This window comes from Danio aesculapii, chromosome 10 (assembly GCF_903798145.1).
Source record: "Danio aesculapii chromosome 10, fDanAes4.1, whole genome shotgun sequence".
Taxonomy (NCBI): Eukaryota; Metazoa; Chordata; class Actinopteri; order Cypriniformes; family Danionidae; genus Danio; species Danio aesculapii.
In genome coordinates this window covers 23265391-23288090 of record NC_079444.1, presented here as the reverse complement: position 1 = coordinate 23288090, position 22700 = coordinate 23265391, and the positions used below count along the sequence as shown (strand labels likewise).

The window sequence follows — 22700 nt, the reverse complement described above, 5'->3', positions numbered from 1 at the left end:
TAGCTATTTAACATCTAAATAGGATTTCAAACCAGATTTGAATGAGTTATAATGAGGCTTATATCACCCCAAAATAAGCATTTTTGTTGTTGCATCTGTGTTTTCTGGCCTTTAAAGTGCAGTTGCCATGTAAATACATGGCTAAATAACATAAAAAGTTTTCATTTTTAGTTAAAACGTATAAAGTGTACCCTCCTCCATTTCTAGGAGTATACCAACAAAAACATACCAAACGAAAAAGTCACCTCTTCTTTTTTTTTCTTCTTTTTTTTAAGGAAGCAATTACCATCTTCAATTACCAATGCGGCATTAAATGAACTCCTGAGAAGCATTTCAGATTATAAATCAAGGTAATTGGCAATTAGGATTTGCTTAATGGTATAGAACAAAAACAAAACTACTTAGATTAACCTAATAACTCAGAATAAAAAAGCATGCCCTCACCCTGGAACTTTGATTGTAGCATCTCATACGATACGTATTCCAGTCGTCTCGACAGAAACAGGCTTTCTGCCACCGAGCATGTCATAAACAGGGCCTTCTAAAAATTGTTTTCAGCATTACTGTCATGTAAGACACTCTCTCCCTTCAGCTCCCCGAGAGGAGGCCGCCTCAGGCTCCTGCTCCACACTGAGCCTCTCTGATCTCCAGACCCAGAGGCGATGACCTCATTAGCATACTCCCGTAAACAGACTACGCTTTCCGTAAACAACAGCCTGGCTCGCCGTGAACAACGGATGATGCGGCCAGAGGTCGTCCTCACCTGCTGAACGCCGAGAGGTGCTGAGGTTGCACTCGTAATAAATAGAAGTTCGAATTAGGTGACCACAGTCAGACTGGTTTTTGTTTACAAATCCACTATGGTAAGCAGCATTTGCTTTGGATGCATTAATACAGGCCATCCTCCTCCCATAATATTCAGCTGAAGACCCGCAAGTTTCAAGCCACACTAGATCCAGACCAGCAAGCGGGAGGGACTTTAACCGCAAATAGGTTGATTGCTGCTAAAGTGTTACAGCTAGGGCTAATGTGCACATAAATATAGAGTCATTTTTGTGATGCTGTACAACAATGAATACGGTTAATTCATTACTCTATGGGGTAGGCTTAGGGTGGGTGTAGATGATAACAAAACAAGTTATTGTAAGAGGTAGGTTTAGGGTGGGTGTAGATATTAATTAAACAACAGGTTACTTTAAGGGGTAGGTTTTACGGTTAGCTGTAAGGCACAAAAGATTACTGTATGGGGTAGATTTAGGGTGGGTGTAGACGATAATAAAACACAACAGGGTGCTGTAAGGGGTAAGTTTATGCTTAGGGAGGGTGTAGACATTAATAAAACAACAAGTAACTGCATGCGGTAGGTTTAGGGTGGGTGTAGATCAGGGGTGCCCCACCCTGTTCCCGGAGATCTACCTTCCTGCAGAGTTCAGCTGCAACCTTGATCAAACACACCTGTCTATAATTACCAAGTGTTCCTGCAGATCCTACTAAAGCTATGGTCACACTTGACTTTTCTTCCCATAGACTTCCATTCATACGCACGCAAATGCGTCAGACCGGAAACGCAGGGTCATGCATCAAGTTTCGCATGTTGCTGCGGTGCAAAGTTCAAGCTTAGTGAACTCTGAACTGTGAAATCGCATCACTTGACTGCGTGAGACCAATCGAGGATCAAAACATGACCTCTCTGGACAGAAATTTAAAACATGGAGTAATCGCTCGCTTTTTTAAAAGTCTAATCATCTTGTTTAATTCCGCCCCTATTCACAGCGCCGTACGACAGAATTTCGCACACACAAAGCCCGGTGTGACCGTAGCTTAATGCTGGAGTCACACTAGAGTTTGAGCATCTGAAATTCCTTTGTACGGCACTGCGAAAAGGAGCGAGATTAAACAAGATGATTAGACATTTAAAAAGCAAGCGATGGGTCCATATAATACATTTCTGTCCAGAGAGGTCATGTTTTGACCTTCGATTGGTCTTATGCAGTCACCTGATGCGATTTTGTAGGTCAGAGTTCACCAAGCTTGAACTTTGCACCACAGCGAACTGCGAAACTAAACTTGTCACACGAGCTTGCGTTTTTGGTCTGACACATTTGCGTGCGTATGAATAGAAGTCTATGGGGAGAAAAGTGCAGTGTAACCGCGGCTTTAGTTGGTTTAGTTGCGTTTGATCAGGGTTGGAGCTAAACTGCAGCAAGGTAGATCTCCAGGAACAGAGTTGAGCACCCCTAGTGTAGATGTTAATAAAACAACGGGTACAGGTGAGGCACAGGTGTCAAATCCAGTTCTTAGGGGTCCACAGTCCTGCAGAGTTTAGTTCCAAACCTGCTTCAACTCACTTACCTGTAGCTTTCAGACAATCCTGAATGACTTAATTAGTTTGATCAGGTGTGTTTAATGAGGATTGGAACTAAACTGTGCAGAGCGGCAGCCCTCCAGGAACTGGATTTGACACCTGTACTGTAAGGGATAGGTTTCAAGAATAGGGTGAGTGTAGACATTAATAAAACTCAACAGGTCACTGTAAGGGGTATGTTTAGGCTTGGAATAAGTGTAGACATTAATACATTTACATTTAGTGCTTTAGCAGATGCTTTTGTCCAAAGCGACATGCAATTGAGGATTCTTTCAGCGATTCAACAAGAAGTAATGCACACAAGAAGTGCTGGTTATAATAAGTAACGTGTTTGTGCTCAGAGAATTTAGTGTTAGAGTAAGAGTTCTAGAGATTTAGATTAGAAAGTGTTTCTACAGGTGGTTTGTAAAGCCCACTCACCTGTGTGAAGCCTATTCCATAAATGCACAGTATTTGTGTCGGTTAATGTGTCAGTGAGGTGAATGAGTGTGTTTGGTTTGTTAGGCTCACTCACTTGTGTGAGGCACACTCAGAATTAATAGTATTTTCGGTTGGTGCGTGCTGAGGTGGGGAGAGAAGAGTGGTCTTGGTTTTATTCACCAGGGCTCAGGTGCTCTCGGAAAAGATGGGTTTTTAGTTGTTGCATGAAGGATACCAGTGAATCCGCAGTCCATGTGGGAATGGGAAGATCATTCCACCAGCGTGCAACATCAAATGAAAAGGTTTTGGAAAGTGACTTAGCCTCTCAGTAGCTATGTTTCCATCCACCTATTTTTATGCGCATTTTAGATATGCGCATAAAAAAACGATTGATGGAAACGCCATGACGCGCATACATTTTGAAAATGCACTTAATAAACTTATGCGCATAACTGAGTAGGATAAACTTTTTATTTGATAAGAAAAGATGCACATAAACTACGATAGAAACACTTTTACCGCACAAATTTCAGTATGCGCATTAAAAAAGTCATGTGATTTTGTTATAAGAGATCATGTGATGATGAAAATGTGCATAAATGGACAAACCAGCAGGCTAAGCACACTGTAAACCATCTGAACTGTTGTTTTGGTCATTCTAAAACGCCTTACTGTTTAGGTATTAGTGTTATTATATTAATAACCTCCAGAATCAAGAGCATCTGTGCTCCGCGTCTGACACCTTCAACCGCCACCGCACATGCACTGCATGTCAGGATTGCCTTCTGAGGCGCAAGTCATTTATTAGGTGAAGAAAAGATTGACGCAGCTTCTCCTACCGCAGTAAATTCAGTTTTTACTGTTGATATTTGGCGCCAGTTAATCAGGAAGAGACGATTTTGTTCGCTTTGACTCGTTGAATGGAAACGCTACTTTATTTGCACATCTTTAATGCGATAATCCAGTTTTGCGCATAAAGTTGATTCGCATTTTTGAATGGAAACATAGCTTGTGATGCCACCACAGGGTAATGAAATACAATAGGTTTAGGGTTGGGCTAGGTGTAGACATTAATAAAACACATTACAGTAGCTTGAACAAACATGAACTAAATCCCGGCCTGGATCTAGTGGCCTGAAACGTGTAGGTCTATGAGCCAGCATCTGAATATGACTCCTTCTCCCGCCTATAATTGTTCTATCACATGGCGGGACAGTGTATCTGAAAGCCGGCATTAATGGCCCCTCTCTTAAAAGGCTCTTAGCTGAGTCGCAGTCCTAAGCCTCTCCCTGGGCTCTCCATTTGTTCTACCTCTGCAGTCCAGTCACGGCAAATAAACAACCTGAAGCATGGAGAATGGCAGCTCCTCTCCTCTCTAATTTAGATATCCCAGCTTCACAGTTGAGGGAGATTAAAGAGTGTGGCGCACGAGAGTCGGCCTACAGCCACAGCGAGGAGCCATCTGGGTGCATATCACAGCCTCTCCACCCTGGTTCCTCCTGCCCGCCAATCAGAGGATAGGAGACAGGCTGCATGTGCTGACAAAGACGTCTGGGATGAGGCTTCAAATGAATGCATGCAGAATTTAAAGACAAGTGTAATAAAGCAATAAGACATGGAGCGCATTATCACGGCTAAAGGGAGCTGGAAGACACAATGGATATAAAGCAGCAAAAACTCAACATACCCTCTACCTAAAAAGTGCCTCTACCTATAATCTTCCAAAACTTCTGGCTGTATAATTAAAAATAGTTTAATTTACATTAAATTTGGCAGAGAAATGATTAGCAGGTACCAGTTTAACATTAATAACTGTGAGGGATCTAAAAGTAGTGTTTAACTTTGATGTGTTCTTTTTCAAAGATTTCATTTCAATTATTTTAACTGTGCTCATTAACATATGTAACTCATATAATATGCTTAAAAAATAGGTATTTTAAGCCTCTATGATTTTTTTTGTTGTTTTTATTAATGATTCCAAAGCAATTTTCACTGGTGATGAGCCAAGTGAACGTGTAAAATCACTTCCAGACATTAGATGGCGCTTAAAGCAGAACAGAATTGCCTCGGTACAAAAGGTAGAGACTTTACACTTAAAGGTGTGGTCCAGAGTATATTTTTAAGGCTTGGTCAAGTTTATAAGATGCAAAGCAATGTGTGCTCATGTTTATTAGTAAAAAATCATGTTATTTTTTCATATATCTTACGTTGATTATATACAGCTACTCAGCTGACATAAAAATGACTGTCATATTTCATAGTTCCTTTGAACGGCTCGCCCTCAAGAGGCTCTGATTGGTCAGCTAACATAATGTGCACCAGGAAGCGTCATGTCTCTACTAGCACACGTTGTGCCTCCCCTGTGTAAATACTGTCAGTCAGGTGAGCCTGAATTAGACATAAAACGAAGAGCACACAGCTGAACCTCAACCTCATGCCGGCTCACTAAAATAAAATCTGCGTCTTACATATATATTCAGAATAAGCATGTGTAAGTACTATGAAACATTTACATATCTTTTGCGAGATGGTTATTTGAGATGTAGAACGCAAGGAAAGCGCCCCCAAAGAGAGACACTGCAGCACCGCTGAAGATTGTGGGTGTTTACATCGGTTTGATGGATAAATATGAATTTGTAACAATATTGTTAACTGTGCTAAACGGCATTTCCCGTTGTTTACATCCTTGTTTATGTCCTTGCTACAACATACCATTAGCGCTAGACACTATGCATGTAACAGATAAATTTTAACAAATAAAAATACTTACAGGTTGTGGCTCACAATCCACAGCTTCTTCTAATATGGTTGGAGCTGCTGTTGCTTTGAGGGGTTTTTAGCCGAATCCAACACTGAACTGGGAGAGCAGCGTTTGAACTTTCGCATTTTAACTTTCTCTTCTATATGATTGCAGCGTCTCTGGCCACGCCCCTTCACTGCGCTGGGTGAATGTGCTTGGTGAATGCCTGTAACCTGAACGTTTGTGATCTCACTAACCCGGATGTATTTTTTGTACTCCCCAAACTTCGTTCGCTGTAGGTTTTGCTAAGCTAACTCTGTAAAAAACAATGTTTCGCTTTGCATTGAACTTTGAGCATATTACATTCAGAGATGTTGTTTATGTTCACACAGCTACATTAAACATGATCTTAAGTTTAAATATGATAATGTGGTGGACCACCCCTTTAACACTCACTTATCTTGTAGGTTTCTCCACTTCTGTTTAACCTCCTCCACTAAAGGAAACAAACACCTGATCAAAAGTTTGCAGGAAAAAGTTACAGGTCATGTAAAAAAAAAAACAATTTAATTAAACTCACCAACAAATCCTATTTGGAAAAAATTAAGAGAGCACTTGGAGTTACATTGTGTTGTTTAAGTGTTCCCTTTACTTTCTGAGCTCATATACAGTTGAAGTCAGAATCATTAAACCCCCTTTGAATTGTTTTTTTTTTTATATCTCCCACATGATGTTTAACAGAGCAAGAAAATTTTCACAGTATGTCTGATAATATTTTTTCTTCTAGAGAAAGTCTTATTTGTTTTATTTCGGCTAGAATAAAAGCAGTTTTTAATTTTTTTTAAAACCATTTTAGGGTTAAAATTACTAGCCCCTTCAAGCTTTTTTTTTTCAGATAATCTACAGAACAATCCATCAATATACAATTACCCTATCCTGCCTAGTTAACCTAATTAACCTAGTTAAGCCTTTAAATGTCACTTTAAGCTGTATAGAAGTGTCTTAAAAAATATCTAGTAAAATGTTATTTACTGTCATCATGGCAAAGATAAAATAAATCAGTTATTAGAAATGAGTTATTAAAACTATAATGTTTAGAAATGTGTTGAAAAAATATTCTCTCTGATAAACAGAAAAAATAAACAGGAGGGAAGGGGGGTAATAATTCTGACTTAAACCGTATATGCTCCGAAGTTCTGCTAAACTTTATTATTTTTTATACAATAGAAATCAAAAGAATTTACTGCAAAGAGACTGTTCCCAACTGGCAAATGTTGTCTATAGTCAATAGATAAACTCAAAGATGAGATTGCATAAATCCTCACTTTTCTCTTGCCAGTGGATAGAGAAAAAAAATTGTGAGAGTGGGAAGTGACCTCGTCGTCAAACAAGGGCACTTCGTAACACAGCCAAGAGTAGAACTAGATGAAAAAAATAAAAGGCAGAACAGCAGAGCTGGTCTCCACTAGGGGTCAGCCAAACCACTGGCCATGCAAATTGGCTACTTTAATGGCAATAATGAAAGTGGAAAGAAGGCGGAGGAGAGCTGGCCTGGTTTCATTGTGCTGGCAGAGCAGCAGTGACATGCTGCTATTTAGAGAGCTGAAAAGAAGCCTACAGCACTGAACTGAGGCGTGACAACTCTGGGAGTACCAGCAGTCCTCAAATGGGTCAGGCTGGACTGAATATTAACTAGGCCCTGCGCACTAGTTCTCACAGCAGCATTATGCTGAAAATTGAACATGCAGCTCTGTCCCTGCCTACGCTTTCTGTCACACACACACACACACACACACACACACACACATTTTCAAATGGCAGGAAGAACACTGATTGCATTAAGATTATATGAATTTTCTTGTAAGACAGAGAGAATGTTCTTAGACCTTGCGGCTTTAACAAAGCGAGTTTGTTGATCCATAATGCAGCACTAAGGAACATTGTACAGAAAGAAACTCAATGTGTTTAACCATCAGCATTTCATTTGAATTTAATTCTGGAGTTCAGCTACCAAGTTTTTATCCATCTACATGTCAAACAACTGTATTAACTATATCATTTGATCTACTCTCAATGTATATGTGTGTGTACATATATATAAATATACACACACACACACACACACACACACACACCTCATATCGATCTAACTTAATATCCAATCCATCACATAGATCCTCCCATCCAATCATCCATCTATTCATCTATTCATTAAAGATGCTGGACATTTTTGCTGATTTCTCTGGGTTGATTTTTTTAAAGCAATAACCCTATTTGACACCAAGCAAATTTAATAAAATGTCTGAAAAAATGCATCAAATTCCATGTCAAAATTACGAGATCCAATGCTGCCACCTAGTGGTTCCCCTATCTGCCATGTGGAAAAACCAGCAGTCTCCTCAACACTTGAAGCTTATGAACACTGATGGGCCATTTTTTAGGGTATTGAGGCCTTTGAAACACCACATCCTCTCAGACTACGCCTGTGAATACATCTGTCATGTTTAATCACCTAATGGCATCCAAACAAGCGCGTAATGAAAACAAAGACGCCATTACTACAGTAAATGACTCAAATGCGAGTCAGACCTGAGAAGCACTGCTATTTTGGCGCCAGTGGCTGCCGTCTAATTGGTCATGTTTCCAAGAACGAGCAGCTATGGGGTTAGTATTTTACAGTAACGCCGAAATTGCTATTGGCATCTGGGGCTTAATAAATCCAATAAAAGGCTTCTGCAAAAGGAAATCAGGCGCTGTTGTTGTGACAGTGCTCGTTATAAGTGTGAACTCTGAAAAAACTTTCCCTGCGATTTTTAAGAACGCTGACCCTTTCTCTTCTCGTTCTCTCCTTTATCCCCCTCCAACTTCTCTCTGACACGTCGTTAACCGTTACGGCAGTCCTATTAGCACATGAGTGGGACGAAAACACATGCGTTTCCACACGTAATATATCCTGAGCCTTCCGACAATCCCGTCTCCCCGGTGCTCATTGTAGTCTTTACCGCTATTGATTTTTATCATAGATAAGGCAGCTAAATCTCCCCGAGAGCTCTAAATCCTTCCACTCTGCACCCAGCAGCATTAGCTTCCTCCGCATGCAACAGAAAATGATCTTTTCTCTCTGGTTTTGGGGACCTCTGCTCTATCCTCTCTCCGGAGATAACCCTCAGTCACGCCGTATAGGGCAACAGATACAGGCGACAATACAGAATGAAGATGACTGATAGCTATAGTGCAGGCTTTGCATTCAGGTGGTTCGAAAGACTCACCCCTTCAGACAAAGTCCAGAATTTGGCCCCTATATGAGCTCATTTGTCCCATTTTTGACAGTATGGCATCAAAAATTGTGAACAAAAAAAAAACCCAATAGAAGAAGACTTTAAGAAGAACCAATAAAATAATCAACAAAAGAAGGCTTTTAATATTATTTATTTACTAGCTGGCTAGTTTGTTATTTGCATATAGGCTACAACTTAAAACAAGTTTTAACAGATTCCTGTTGTTTTTTGTTTGTTTTTTTATGATGATGATAATAAATTAGCATTTAAAAAACAAGTATTTGTTTTTAATATCATATTATGTTATTATTATATATAATATTGTATATAAACAACTGTAATAGCTCCTAGTTTAAATGCACATTTGTAAATTATCATACTTTTTTGTAAACAAAAAATAGTATAAGCAATTTGACAAAAATGTAGGAAATATTTTTGTTGCATCAAAAATCTTGGTAATGATAACCATCTGATAATGATAACCATCTGACAAGCTAATCCAGCACAAATTGGTGCTTAAAATGTCCATAAAATGCAGTATTTGAACCTCAAAATTTGAGGCGAATAACTGCAAAGAGGTCCACTTTTTGAGAAAAATAACCATCCCTTTTAGTAGGCCCGCTACGGGCCTGAGAATACAAAGTAAGATATTTTAGGTGAAATCTGAGCACTCCCTCTTTTCCCAAAAGGCAGCAAAATTGTAGACTCATTCAAAGTCCACTTTTATATGCAGATTATAAAAAAATGTTAAAAAAAAAAAATTTATTCAACAGTTTCTCCTCAGTGTCAGTGCACATTCACAAGCACAGTGCAGTAATCAGTGTTGGGTAAATTACTTAAAAAAAAATAAATAAAATTTATTACAAATTACTGACTACTACTGGAAAATTGTAATCTGATTACTTTGAAGTTACTTTTAAAACATATTAAATATACCTATAAAATTGCAAAATAAACTGCAGCTCTTTTAGTAATTTAATATTCACTGAAAAATATTACAATGGATTGATCACAGCACCTTGACATAGAAAATGGCACCGCAGTGTTTGGGTGTTCTGTGTTTGTCTTTGGTAATTAGTCTACTGAAATGTGTATATTTCATACAAGGCATGAAGCTGATCGGTCAGTTCTTGTTTTCGTGACTGGCGGTTTTCAACTGGGCACCTGGAAAATGTGAGCGCACGCAATATGAGCTCCGAATAGGTTTCTTCTTTGGAAATAATGATCTTGCGCACACAAAAGACGCAATATGTGAACGGCACCATAAGCAGTTACGCATCTCTTCACATTCAGAAGATACCTTCACTCTCCACCCTGCACAAAAATTCAATTTAGCCTGTTAGAGCTGAGTTGGACAGCTGTGTTTTTGGGCACCGGTGTCCTCCTTGGTGACAAGTATTGTCATAGAATGCTTAAAAGAATCCTTTTTTTTCTAAAAACTATATTTGAAATGTAAGTAACGCAATTACATGGACTTAATCAAGTGTAATTAACTAACTGTAATTAAATTACACAAATTTAAAATGTAATTTGTTAAATTACTGCGTTCCTCAAAAATGTAATTAGAATACAGTAACACGTTACTGTGGAATGTGTTACACCTAACTCTGGCAGTGACATATACGACAGATTCCCATAGGCCACTTCCTCTGTTTGAAACGGGTGCATCTGAGGTGCGACATGAATGCACGCCCTGTACTGACACTGAGGAGAAGAAACTGTTAAATAAAGTAAAGAATGTTTGTTTTATTTAGGCACTAAGTATTATAAACAAACCACTGAAGGCATATAGTCTGTTTTGAGGATGTTTTTTGGTATTTTGCTGGTCTCTGAATGAGTCTGCACCATTGCAGTCTATGATGAGGAAGCTTTCCGATTTCATCTAAAATATCTTAATTTGTCTTCTAAAGACGAAAGGCCTCAGGGGAAGAGAATGACATGAGGGTGAGCAACTAAAATGGTAAACTACCATTTTAATATTTGTAACTTGTGTAAGACTTTCATAAACAGGGCTAAATATTGATTACAACTATTTAATTACGATGTAATAAGACTAAAGAGACAAATCTCATAATATGTAACGTATTATGTCTATTATTTCTGTCAAAGTATTCCAGTAAAACCTTCTCCATAGTCATAGGTTGTGAGCATAATGTGTAAACCGCTTGGTCACACTTGTCTAGAGGAAGCCCACAGCCATATGGGATTGAAGATCAAAGGCATTTCCTGTCGCACTTGTCATATACTTACAAAAGCTTCAATAACATGAACGAGTTTAAATTTTAAACATGGCTAGAGGAGACACATGGTTTTGTTCATATTTGTTTCAGGTAGTGTTCTGCAGAATGCAATACATGTGGCTCGTCTGTGGGAATGTCTATTAAATATTAATATCCGAGTAGCAGATGGATTTAGAAGTGCTTTGATCATCAGCCTTTTTTTGCCTCTGTAATTATTCTTTAATGCATGCCTTCCCGGTGTCGATGCAAACCACAGTTAACCTTGCTTAACCCAAAAGCTTCAACAGATAAGCCGATACCATGACTCTGAGGAACAGACATGTGCATAGGTAGAGTGATTGACGGAAGTAGATTACGCAAAATGACTTATGACAAACAGCGAGGCTGAAAGTACGATAAACATCTGTATTTCACCAGCACAGACTGAGTCATATTACACAACCCATGACAACTAAAGATCAAAGCAAGCAGAAAACTCTGCTGCATACAGCACTGTGTGTCATTATGCAAAATATCATCAAACTGGGATTAAAAGCCAGAATTCTGTCTATTATTTCTACACAGCTCATTCATATGGTCCCACATTTATTTATTTATTAATTACTTTCCATGTCAGATGAGCTGTTAGATTTCCCCATAAATCAATCTGCATGTGAATGAAAAATTTATGCAACCTTATATGTGATGAACCATCGACTCACCTCTGACAATTAAAGTCAGTTCAGAGTTAGTTCACCCCCAAAAAAAAGAATTATGCTATTATTAATTACTCACCCTCATGTTATTCCAATACTCTGAGGCCTTCGTTCAACTTCAGAACACAAATAAAGATATTTTAGATGAAATCCTGGAGCTCTTTCATTCTCCAGACGGTCATGGGATTAAAGTCCAGTTAAGGAACCAAAAACATTCTGTCCATTTAGTGGTTCAACTAGATTTTAAATATCGTCCAAAAATACTTATGTGTGCCAATGTGATCTTGGTTCGAGTTTACTACAATGCTTGCTTGCAATTTTTTTGTCACACAAACGTGTTCTTGGAGCTTTGTATGATTACAGTTGAAGCACTGAAGTCAGGTGAAATGTTTTGTCAATGTTTTTGGTTCCTATTCTGGACTTTGAACGTCTTTGGACCATTGCTGTCTATGAAGGAAAAGAGAGATCTCAGGTTTTAATCTAAAATATCTTGATAACACTTTATTTCGATGGTCCCCAATTTTGTTGACTAAAAGTTGCATTGCTACTACATGCCAATTACTTCTCATTTTGAGCATTAGTAGACTGTCTGCTTAATATCGGCTGATACTGCTCCGTCAACAGATATTTAACTGACTATAAGAAACTTACACTAACCCAGAGGTGTCCAAACTCAGTCCTGGAGGGCCGGTGTACTGCATATGTTGGTCCCAACCCCTATTATCCCCAGCTAATCAAGCTCTTTCTTGATATACTCAAAATTTCTGGGCAGTTGGAGCTAAACTATGCAGGACACTGGCCCTCCAGGACTGAGTTTGGGAACCCCTGCACTAACTCTAACCCCAACCTAACAGTCTACTCATAATCTAATGAGAATTAGTTGGCATGTAGATGCAATGACTTAATAACTTAAATTCAACAAAGGGACCCTCAAAATAAAGAGATACTAATATCTTTATTTGTGTTCCAAAGATGAATGAAGTTGAATGAGTCTTAAGGGGTTTGGAAAGAAATCAGAGTGGAAATTTTTTCATTTTTAGTTGATTTAAATATAATTTAAACACTCAAAAATGAACATTCCTAGTATTCTGAGAGTAATTTTGGTTTTAAAAAATGTCTTGAGAAAATAGCAAGCCATGACAAATCACGTACATTTCTTACCCTTTACTTTTATGATTGTTTTTTCAATGTTTTTTGAAGCTTGACAAATGGTGTTGTGGAGAAATGTCAAGATTCTTCAAAATTCTGTTGCTGTACCTGATAAAAATAACATGAAACTGGTTTGGAATGACATGAGGATGAGTAAATAATGACAAAATGTCAATTTCAGGATGAACTATTCCTTTAAGGTCATTAATGCAGTGGCTTATTCAGTCTTCATTCTCCTGCCAAGATGCCTTTCCTCCAGTTGGGTGCTGCGTTTTCTGAAAACCAGACTGTTTATTTGTTTCATTGTTTGTAGAGTTGTTGAATACTTCAGAGTTCAAAACTAAAAGGCCACAGTAATTTGCAGCGCAGCAAAACCAATATGTACAAACAAACCACCCGAGCGTTTCTCTCCGAGTCAGCTGTTCGCGGAGGACGTCATTCACCTATTATCGGTGTCCATGGAGACAGAGCTCAGAAGAAAGTCTCTCGGCAAAGAGGACACGTGGATTTGTTGCTAGACGTGAACCATTTGTACTGTGGAATGAAAGGAAATGGAAACAAGCGGTCAGTGAGGAACGAGAAGCGCTTGAGAACATTCAAGGCTGCGTGTTTTTCCTGATACTGAAACATCTGCAGAATTGAAGCATTAAATGGAGAAAGATTGTATAGGGGAAATGATTCAATTTCAAGCGCACCGGTGACCTTCTACAGGGCTTTGATATCAATACGAACATTACAACTGAGCCTATTTACTGTGTGAATTCAGCTGAATATTCTGAATTACAGAAGCATAGTGAGTTTTACGTTCACTTTAACTGATGTTAGCGATGTATACTCCTAAAACATCAAGGCTGATCTGCTTTACAAACATTCATCTAAAAATAAGAATGATGGCAAAGCATGATATTGTGTTTGTGTGTGGCACTCACTAGACAGGCGGAGTGGAACTTCTTTTTGCAGGTACGGCAAGCTTTCTTTGGCAGCGAGTAATTGGATCCATGAATGACAGAGAAGCAGATCATACAGTCCTCCACCCCCTCAAAACGCTTGTCAACATTGTTCTTCCACAGCGACAGACCCTCCAGAATGCTACCATTCTAGCAAACACAAGCACATCGCCTCAATTACTTTGGACATTTCCAGTTGTTATTCATACTTTAAGAGACATAATTTGATCATTCCAATTTATTTATTCATTATCAGTTGAAATATATATGGTGATATGTTTAGTTTATGGGTGCATTTGTTGATTTTTGTGCCCCTATTTATTTGCAATGGTTTGCGCTGTTTATTATTGGACTGTTTTAAGTTATTATTGGCAACAAGTAAGAAAGATGGAGCAGCAGTTTTATGTTTATTCTGCAAGAGCATCCAGCAAACATTAGAAACTTGAATGAAACCAGAGTCAATTATTTGGCCGACTGATTCTGAAGATTACTGATACTACACTTACATAAATCAAAAATCACACGGGGAATTTAGCTCTACCCTCTACTCATTAAGATGTACTCTCCTAAAACAGTTATTTTATCTTAAACTGATGAAGCAAACATTTATAATGGCTTTACAAGTATTTTGGAAATTCTAGACGAATATAAACGTGGAGAAAAAAACTGTAAAAATAATATCAAAGTATTATTATTTTAACAATAATACTTATTTTATCAACAGATTTTTTAATTCATTCGTTTTCTTTTTGGTTTAGTCCCTTTATTAATCAGGAGTCGCCACAGTGGAATGAACCGCCAACTTTTAGGATGCCCTTCCAGCCGCAACCCAACACTAGGAAACACCCATAAACTCCTGCATTCACACACATACACTACGGCAAATTTAGCTTTTTCAATTCACCTATACTGCATGTCTTTGGACTGTGGGGGAAACCGGAGCACCCGGAGGAAACCCACGCCAACACGGCGAGAACATGTAAACTCCACACAGAAATGCCAACTGACACAGCCAGTCTCAAACCAGTGACCTTCTTGCAATGAGGCGATGGTGCTACCCACTGCGGCACCAACAACAGATTTCACATTTCATATGTTAAAAAAATAATCTTAATTATACTATAAAAATGACTGGCTGAAAGTAACAATGGTTGCACTTTTTTAACAGTGTGTCCTTGCATTCATGCAATTACCTAAGAAAATATTTGCTATAAAAAAAAACTACAGGGGTCAAGGTTATGTTTAGTGGTATGTTCTGGGTTAGCACCTACATATTTTTCAGGTATTATATATAATAATTTACACAAAGTATATACATGTAAAACTGGACTGTAAATAAAATTATGTGTGGCAATGACAACAAACAAGTTAAAATAATGTGAAACAAGCTCTAGCATCATTTTCTCAAATGATGCTAGAACTTCCTCAAACACTCGGTTTGATTTTCTTTTATGTAATACAGTAAAATTCATATTATACATTTTAAATGTTTCTTTTCATTCAGCAAAAATGCATCAAATTAATTATATATGTATTTAAAATACTAGTTTGATCAAATAAATTATGCTTTGGTGACTGAAGAGACTAATGTCTTCAAACTTTGAGACTATTTTCTAAATGTTTTTTTTTTTATGTCTTTTTTCTTTTTTTGATAAATGTATGTATTAAAGGTGCTGTGTGTAAGTTTTTGACTCTTCTAAAGCATAAACATACCATAATATATTTGCAGATATTTAAGAAACATGCTAAGTGAACATTCTTGTATATCTGAACAGTGCTGAAGTCAGTTATTCTGCTTTGAAAATGTGCATTATGTGCTGGAACGTCTGTCTTTGTTTTGGTCATTTAACCCGCCCAATTCCACTTCAGCCAATTATATTTCAGCACCCCGGCTTGCCTTGTTGGAAAACAGTGTTTTTAATACATTTAATCAAAAAGGCTCTCAAAGTATGCGCTCGTGACCGAAATTCGACCTCCGGTGGGCAGTAGCAGACTCCAAAATGAGACACAGATTCAGAGTTCTACATGAGGTGGTTATTAATTAGCAAATAATATAAATATTATGAATGAAAACATTAGGGGAGCAGGTTACATTGTAACCCTGTGTCATAACAACACGTTGCGTGACAAGATTTGCAGTGATCAACAATTTGTCTGTTTGCACCAGATGAAACATGACCGAAATTTAAATACAGCCATTCAGAAGCACAGAACAGTGCACTTACTGCACTTAATGAAATGGTAATGTTTATAATCTAATTATTACATATTAAACATCTTTAACATTGTTAAATGTAGATGCTGAATTTGTGTTGGCTTGCACTGAGTCACAGTTATAAAGTTCCATTTCAAACTGTTTATTTTATTTTCAAGATCTGAGATGAACGATCTGCTACTGCTTTCAGTAGTATGACAATAAATGTCATGTAAAACGGCATTCAAACTCACATTATTAGCATTTAACATTGAATAAAGCACACGAGGTGTACCTGAGGTGATCATTGTCAAAGTTTTTTTGTTCTGTTTGCACCTTTAAACTAATGGTTGTTCTAATTTTGAGAATTCTACTTGAGAGCATTTCTATTGGTTGTACCTGGTGAGTGAGGTATGTGCTGAGCTGCAGCATCCAATTGCGCCACTGCTGAACAGCCACGCCCACTCTCCGCCCACTGTCCACTGAGATAGAGCCCAGAGGATAGTTCTGCGGCAGCTGAATCACCAGCTCAATGAAAACATCCTCCACAGAGTACGTCGCAATCACCTCCCGCGTTGCTGAACGCGCTTTCACCTGAGAAGACAACACACATCAGATCACAACACACTTGAACACGGAGCGCTTCCAAAACCCTGAACTCACCATCATGTTCTCAAAGGTCACGGTGCTAGACTGCACTGAGCTGATCTCCTGTGCGGACAAAATGCCGCTGACGTACTTGCTGGTGAATTTGTCCACTATGCTGAAGATGCGTTTCTCTTGGCTGTTCCACCACAGACGCACCATTGCAGGCAGGTCTTTCAACGCACCATAGTAGACAGAGCAGGCCAGATGAGAAACCTCAAACTGTAGATTATCAGTTTCTACAACACACACACACACACACACATCATCATCATCATCATCATGATGATCAAATATAGATGTCAGATATCAGAGAAATATCAGAGTAATTCTTCAGTGGTCTAAAATAAATGTAAGGGATAGTTCACCCAAAAATTCTTCTGTTGAACACAAGAGAAGATGTTCTGAAGAAAGCTGAAAGCCTGTAACCATTGACTCCCAGTCACCCATAGGAAAAATAAATATTATGGAAGTATGAAATAGTTACAGGTTTCCAGCTTTCTTCAAAATATCTTCTCTGTTCCACAGAAGAAAGAAACTCAAAAGTTTTTAACGTTGAGTAAACGCTGACAGGAATTTTGTAATTTCAGTAATTACTATAATATTTTTTCTTCTGGAGAAATTTGTTTTATTTCAGCTAGAATAAAAGCAGTTTTAATTAAAAAAACATTTTAAAGTCAATATTATTAGCCATTTTAAGCAATTTTTTTCGGTTGTCTACAGGAGAGGTCTCCAACCTTTTTAACACCGCAGGCCGGTCAAAGCTTGACAATTTTACCGGAGGTGCGAGCTGCTAGGCGATCATCAACTAATTTCTCAAAGGATGACAGGCTGACAAAACACTGCAGCAAGTCTAATACAAGTTTTATTTATGGATAAAATTAAAAAGCACTGCAGTGTTTGTCTGAGCTAATTAGTCTACTGAAATGCACATATTCCATTCAAAATTTGAAGCTGATCAGTCAGTTCTTGCCACGTGACTCGTGATGATGTTTCAACTGGGTGCACATTATGCCGCTCCTCCATTGGAAAAACGAATTTGCACATGGAAAAGATGCGATGTGAACGGCCGCCGTCATTTGTGATCTCCAGCTGTTAATCTTCTTGTCCAGACATGCTGGATTACGATTGGATTACAATGGGTGACAAATGGGTTGCGGATCCATTCCTTGGCAGTTCGTGGGTCCTTCACTGGGCCTTTCCACTTCGAAAAGCAACTTTCCAAAGACATCTGTTTCTTACTCATTTTGCTGCTTGTGGGTTACATTTTGCGCTCAAGTGACCGAGACGTAACCGAGAGAATACAGTCATTTTTCGTAATAAAAGATTCTTGAAAATAAAAGATTGTTCAGATAATAAATAAAACGGAAATAATTAATGATTTCTTGCGCAGCCCGGTACCAATTGATCCGCAGTCCGTGGGTTGAGGACGAATGGTCAACAGAACAAACCACTGTTATACAATGACTTGCTTGATAACCCTAAAGCCGCCTTTTAACTGCACACGACATTCGGACATGACTGTCGGAATACGCCCCTTGTGGCAGTCGCACAGAATTTTCAATTTTGTTGTGCACCATGGGAGAGAATAAATGAGTGCAAAAGCAAGAGCCTTTATTTTCTGTGCGTTCAACATGGTTGAATGAATGAATACTAGAAACTCAAAAACTGAGAATGTGTAGACAAAATATTTTTTCATGAATAGAACAGTTTTTTGATATGGACTTTTTTCTTAACTTGCCTAATTTATCTAATTAACCCAGCTAAGCCTTTAAATTGCACTTTAAGCTGAATACTAGTATCTTGAAAACTATCTAGTAAAATATGTAGTTATCATGTCAAAGATAAAAAAAATCAGTTATTAGAAATTTGTTATTAAAACTATTATGTTTAGAAATGTCTTCTTTCCCGAAAACAGAATTGGGGGGGGGGGGTGATTTATAGGGGGCTAATACAGTAGAAGTTAGAATTATTAAACCCCCTTTGAACTTCTTTTAAAAATATTTCCCAAATGATGTCTTCAACATACTTCCAGGAGAGAGAGACAAACTCTCTGTGAAGAAGGTTTTGGGCTCTGCTGATTGTCCCGGCATGAACGGATTCTCTGGCATCAGACGAAACAGATGGAGCAGGAGCTTATGAAGAGAACGGCTCTTCTTCAAATGCAGAGAGTACTGAGCTCGCAGCTGAAAACACACAGAAACAGACATTTTCACAATGCTAAAGATTTTTCATCTTGCTTGCACTACAAACACGTCGTGTGGCCTTTCTTTACATTCACTCGGGGTCAGAGAGGTTGGAGGAGATGAAAACCGTGACATTATGACTTAATAATTGTGTCGTGGGACAGACACGTTTGACACATCATTTAACCTGGAGAATGTCTCTGCTGCAAGGCTTTCAGAAAGGTCGAGGCGTTGATTGATGGCTTTCTTGAGCGCTGTGACTGATATTTCACTCACATGAGAAGAAGAAGCCTTGAAAAAGGCGAGGAGGAGTTTCCAGGACAGAAGGTATCCCAGAATGCAGCAGTGCTCCATGCTGAGCGGCTGCACTACTGCAAACTCGCCCACTTGTACAGCACCTAGAATATTCTCCAGCAGCTCTTCTGTGGTGGAGAGGATGCTCATCAATGCTGCCGGAGGAGACCTGGAGGAAGTGAAGAGGCTAAGGTATAAAACATGGCCAATCATAAATAAATAAATAAATAAATCAAGTAAAAATAAATAAATAATTGTACATATTACATGATTTTTGCCATTTATATTTTGGGATTATTTATACATACATACATACATACATACATACATATATATATATATATATATATATATATATATATATATATATATATATATATATATATATATATATATATATATATATATATATATATATAATTATTTATACATATTACAATAGTTAACTGACAAAAATTATGTATATTTATTGGGTTGTCATTTTGCAGTTCTTTGTCTAGGTAAATATATATACTTTTTGTCATTTAATTATTGTAATATGAATAAATTATTATACATATTACAATAATTGATAACAAAAATCATGTATATTTACCTAGACAAATAACTGCAAAAAGACAACCCAATAATTCCTTGTGTTATATTTCATGATTTTATTTTATTCAAATTATTAATTTTATAATTTTTTCTTTTCAATAATGTACATTATGGTATTCTATAATCGTTAGATAACATTATTTCAAAACAAAATTTAATTAATTCAAAATTAAATGAAAATCATTAATGCAAAGTAGGACAATTATCTTAAAAATAAAAACAAATAAACAAAAAGTAATAACAATTAAAATATTTAAATAAATATAATAATACTAAATTAAAAGCTAAAAATAATTGTAAAAAGTAATAACAATATGGAGGAATGTATTAACGAAATATTTAAAACAGCTAAACTAATTAATGGATATATTGAAATATGAATTCAACCAGTATCCATTTAGATAAAATACTTTTGGAGGATAAAGATTAATTAAAAAAATAATAAATAAATAAACTTAAAATAAATAACATTATGAATGTATATATGTAAAAATAGATATTGTGGCAGGCCTACGATATGTATGTATGTATGTATGTATATATGTATATATGTATGTATGTATGTATGTTTAGCTAGACAGTTGGAAAGACAGATGTCCAAACATCAAACAACTGTTAAATTTCTTGGGGGGCTCAAAACATGTGACTGTGTGTCTTACAAGCACGGTTCTTCTCCATCCTCATCCTCAGATTTAGCGCTGGCGCTTTCACTGTCGCTCTCTGGCAACAAAGGCATCACCCTGTAAAACACAAACACATCAGTCCCATTTCTCCAGAGACGATCTGACGTCAGCACTGAGACGCTTGTAATGGACGCAGCATTACAACAGCAGCAGCACACAGCATATCTCAGCCAACCCGAGAAATATAAAACCATTTCCCTCCCAGAGGCTCATACTCTCAATGAAGCATATTTAATTAAACCCAAAGCGGAACGCATTGTGGATTAAACTTCTTCCGTACAATATGACCTTAAGGCTATGCAAAAAAAAAAAAAACTGGCCGTCCCTTGGAGTATTCGTTTCAATTACATTTACAATTATGTTCTCGACAGACACTTTCCAACCAAAGCAACTTACAGGAAAGTCCATTATAGTGTTTCTGCAGACACTGCAGAACAGGTAGAAAACAAAGATAATGTCTAGGTGGTGAGACACATGCTGACTCCTTAATGCACAATTCTGCACTTAGCATTTTAGTTTTCCCCTAAAGTTAATTATAACGTTAAATAAGTTTCCTTGAACTGCAAACAGATGTAATTTAGTTCAACGTGACAATTTTATACCCTCTCCTTGACTCTTTAATATTAAATGGGCTGCTTTTGATACTGTACCTTTAAGGAGTATGATCATATGATTTAAATAATAATGATTAATTATTATTAATATGATTGGTCACAATGTTACATAGTGAGATTACAACATTGATAATTTTTCCTATATTTTTAAGCTTTTCCAAATTTGTAATAAACACACACTGTATGAAGGACTCTTATTTTAAAAATGGGAGAGCTTTCTGTGATACGGGCAGTTGTGCATCTCATCTGTTTTCAGCTTTTCAGCATGCAAAATGCAGGATAAACAGATTAAAAATGTATTCAGTGTCATTCCGAAATGTAGGATAAGATCTGTTTAAGTGTATCTTCTGGTAACTTAATATGTATATTGTGATATTTGCCAACTATTTTTGTAATGAGACAACAAACATGTAGAATGCTGAATATAAGTGCTAATTTATGAATTTGTGATCACTCAACTCATACTACATTTCATTCTTGAGTAAAAGAATGGCAATAAACTTTATAAACCTCATCTTTTAATTTTTATATTTTTTGTCCAATATATTTATAACTTTTTTCAATTTGCATGCCATAACAGATTACACAGTTACAAAATAATTATCATGAAGACACGGCAAACTTTTTACACCTTATTCTCCCTCCCACCAACCCATTCCCTTAAAAAATAAATAAATACATTAAATAAATAAATAAACGAAAACAAAAAAAGATATGTTTAAATCAGGTAAATAGTGTTTCCCGAGTCTAGGTTTAGACCATGATACTGCCCTACTCCCTCTAAGCTTGTTCTTGTTATAGCAGATATAATATTTAAATTGAATATATATATATATATATATATATATATATATATATATATATATATATATATATATATATATATATATATATATATATATATATATATATATATATATATATATATATTCATTCCAAATATAGCCAAAACCAGACTTTTCATTTTAGAAGTTATTCCTCTGGTTATAAATAAGTATAAAAAAAACATTTCTGGGAAATGTTTGATAAATATTACCTTATCAAACAGCAATTTAACATACTGAATCACTCAAAGGCACTCTAAGGCACCTTAAAATGTAATAATGAACTAATTAATGTTCAGTTTCATGCATCAGGACTCAGGGACCATAAGTATTTATTTTGTTTTGAAAGAGTGGGTTTTTTGTTTGTTTTACTTTTAGTATACAAGTAGCCATTGACTTGAATTTTATGAATTACAGAGGAACTAATTTTTAGCGAAAAAGTCTCTTTAATGTCCTGATAAATAATAAAAAAATAAAATAAATAAATAAAAGAAAAAACACCAACATCTTGGATGGCCTGCGAATGCATAAATAACACAAATAATCTTTTCTGTTCCTTAGTATAAATACAAGTAAATATATCATATATTTAATAGAATTAAATGTATTATTATTAAATAAATACAATTAATAAATTGTTAAAACTCAGATGTATTAATCAATTTAATAACTGATGGAAAACTTTTGTTTGTTTGTTTGTTTTGTTTTATAACTGGACAAATCAGTAATTTTGAGCAAATCTCTCAAATAAATGATTCAGAGACAAAAATGTTTTTAACAGTTCCTTGTTGCCACTTATTGGGGTGTAACAATATAACTGATACAAACT

The 22700-nt window shown here is 36.7% G+C and overlaps 1 protein-coding gene across 2 annotated transcripts in view; it reads right to left on the bottom strand.

The window, feature by feature from the left end:
* Window positions 1–11428: 11428 nt before the first annotated feature.
* The window catches only part of ltn1 (listerin E3 ubiquitin protein ligase 1), a 37150-nt gene continuing 25878 nt past the window's right edge, over window positions 11429–22700 (bottom strand). For both annotated transcript variants that reach the window (XM_056466451.1, XM_056466452.1), the window contains exons 24-30: window positions 20410–20490; window positions 19136–19322; window positions 18703–18859; window positions 16692–16912; window positions 16428–16622; window positions 13817–13984; window positions 11429–13421 (exon numbers count right to left, since the gene is read on the bottom strand). In XM_056466451.1, the coding sequence (XP_056322426.1) occupies window positions 13359–13421; window positions 13817–13984; window positions 16428–16622; window positions 16692–16912; window positions 18703–18859; window positions 19136–19322; window positions 20410–20490 (1072 nt within the window). In that variant the 3' untranslated portion in view covers window positions 11429–13358. The remainder of the gene's footprint in view (window positions 13422–13816; window positions 13985–16427; window positions 16623–16691; window positions 16913–18702; window positions 18860–19135; window positions 19323–20409; window positions 20491–22700) is intronic.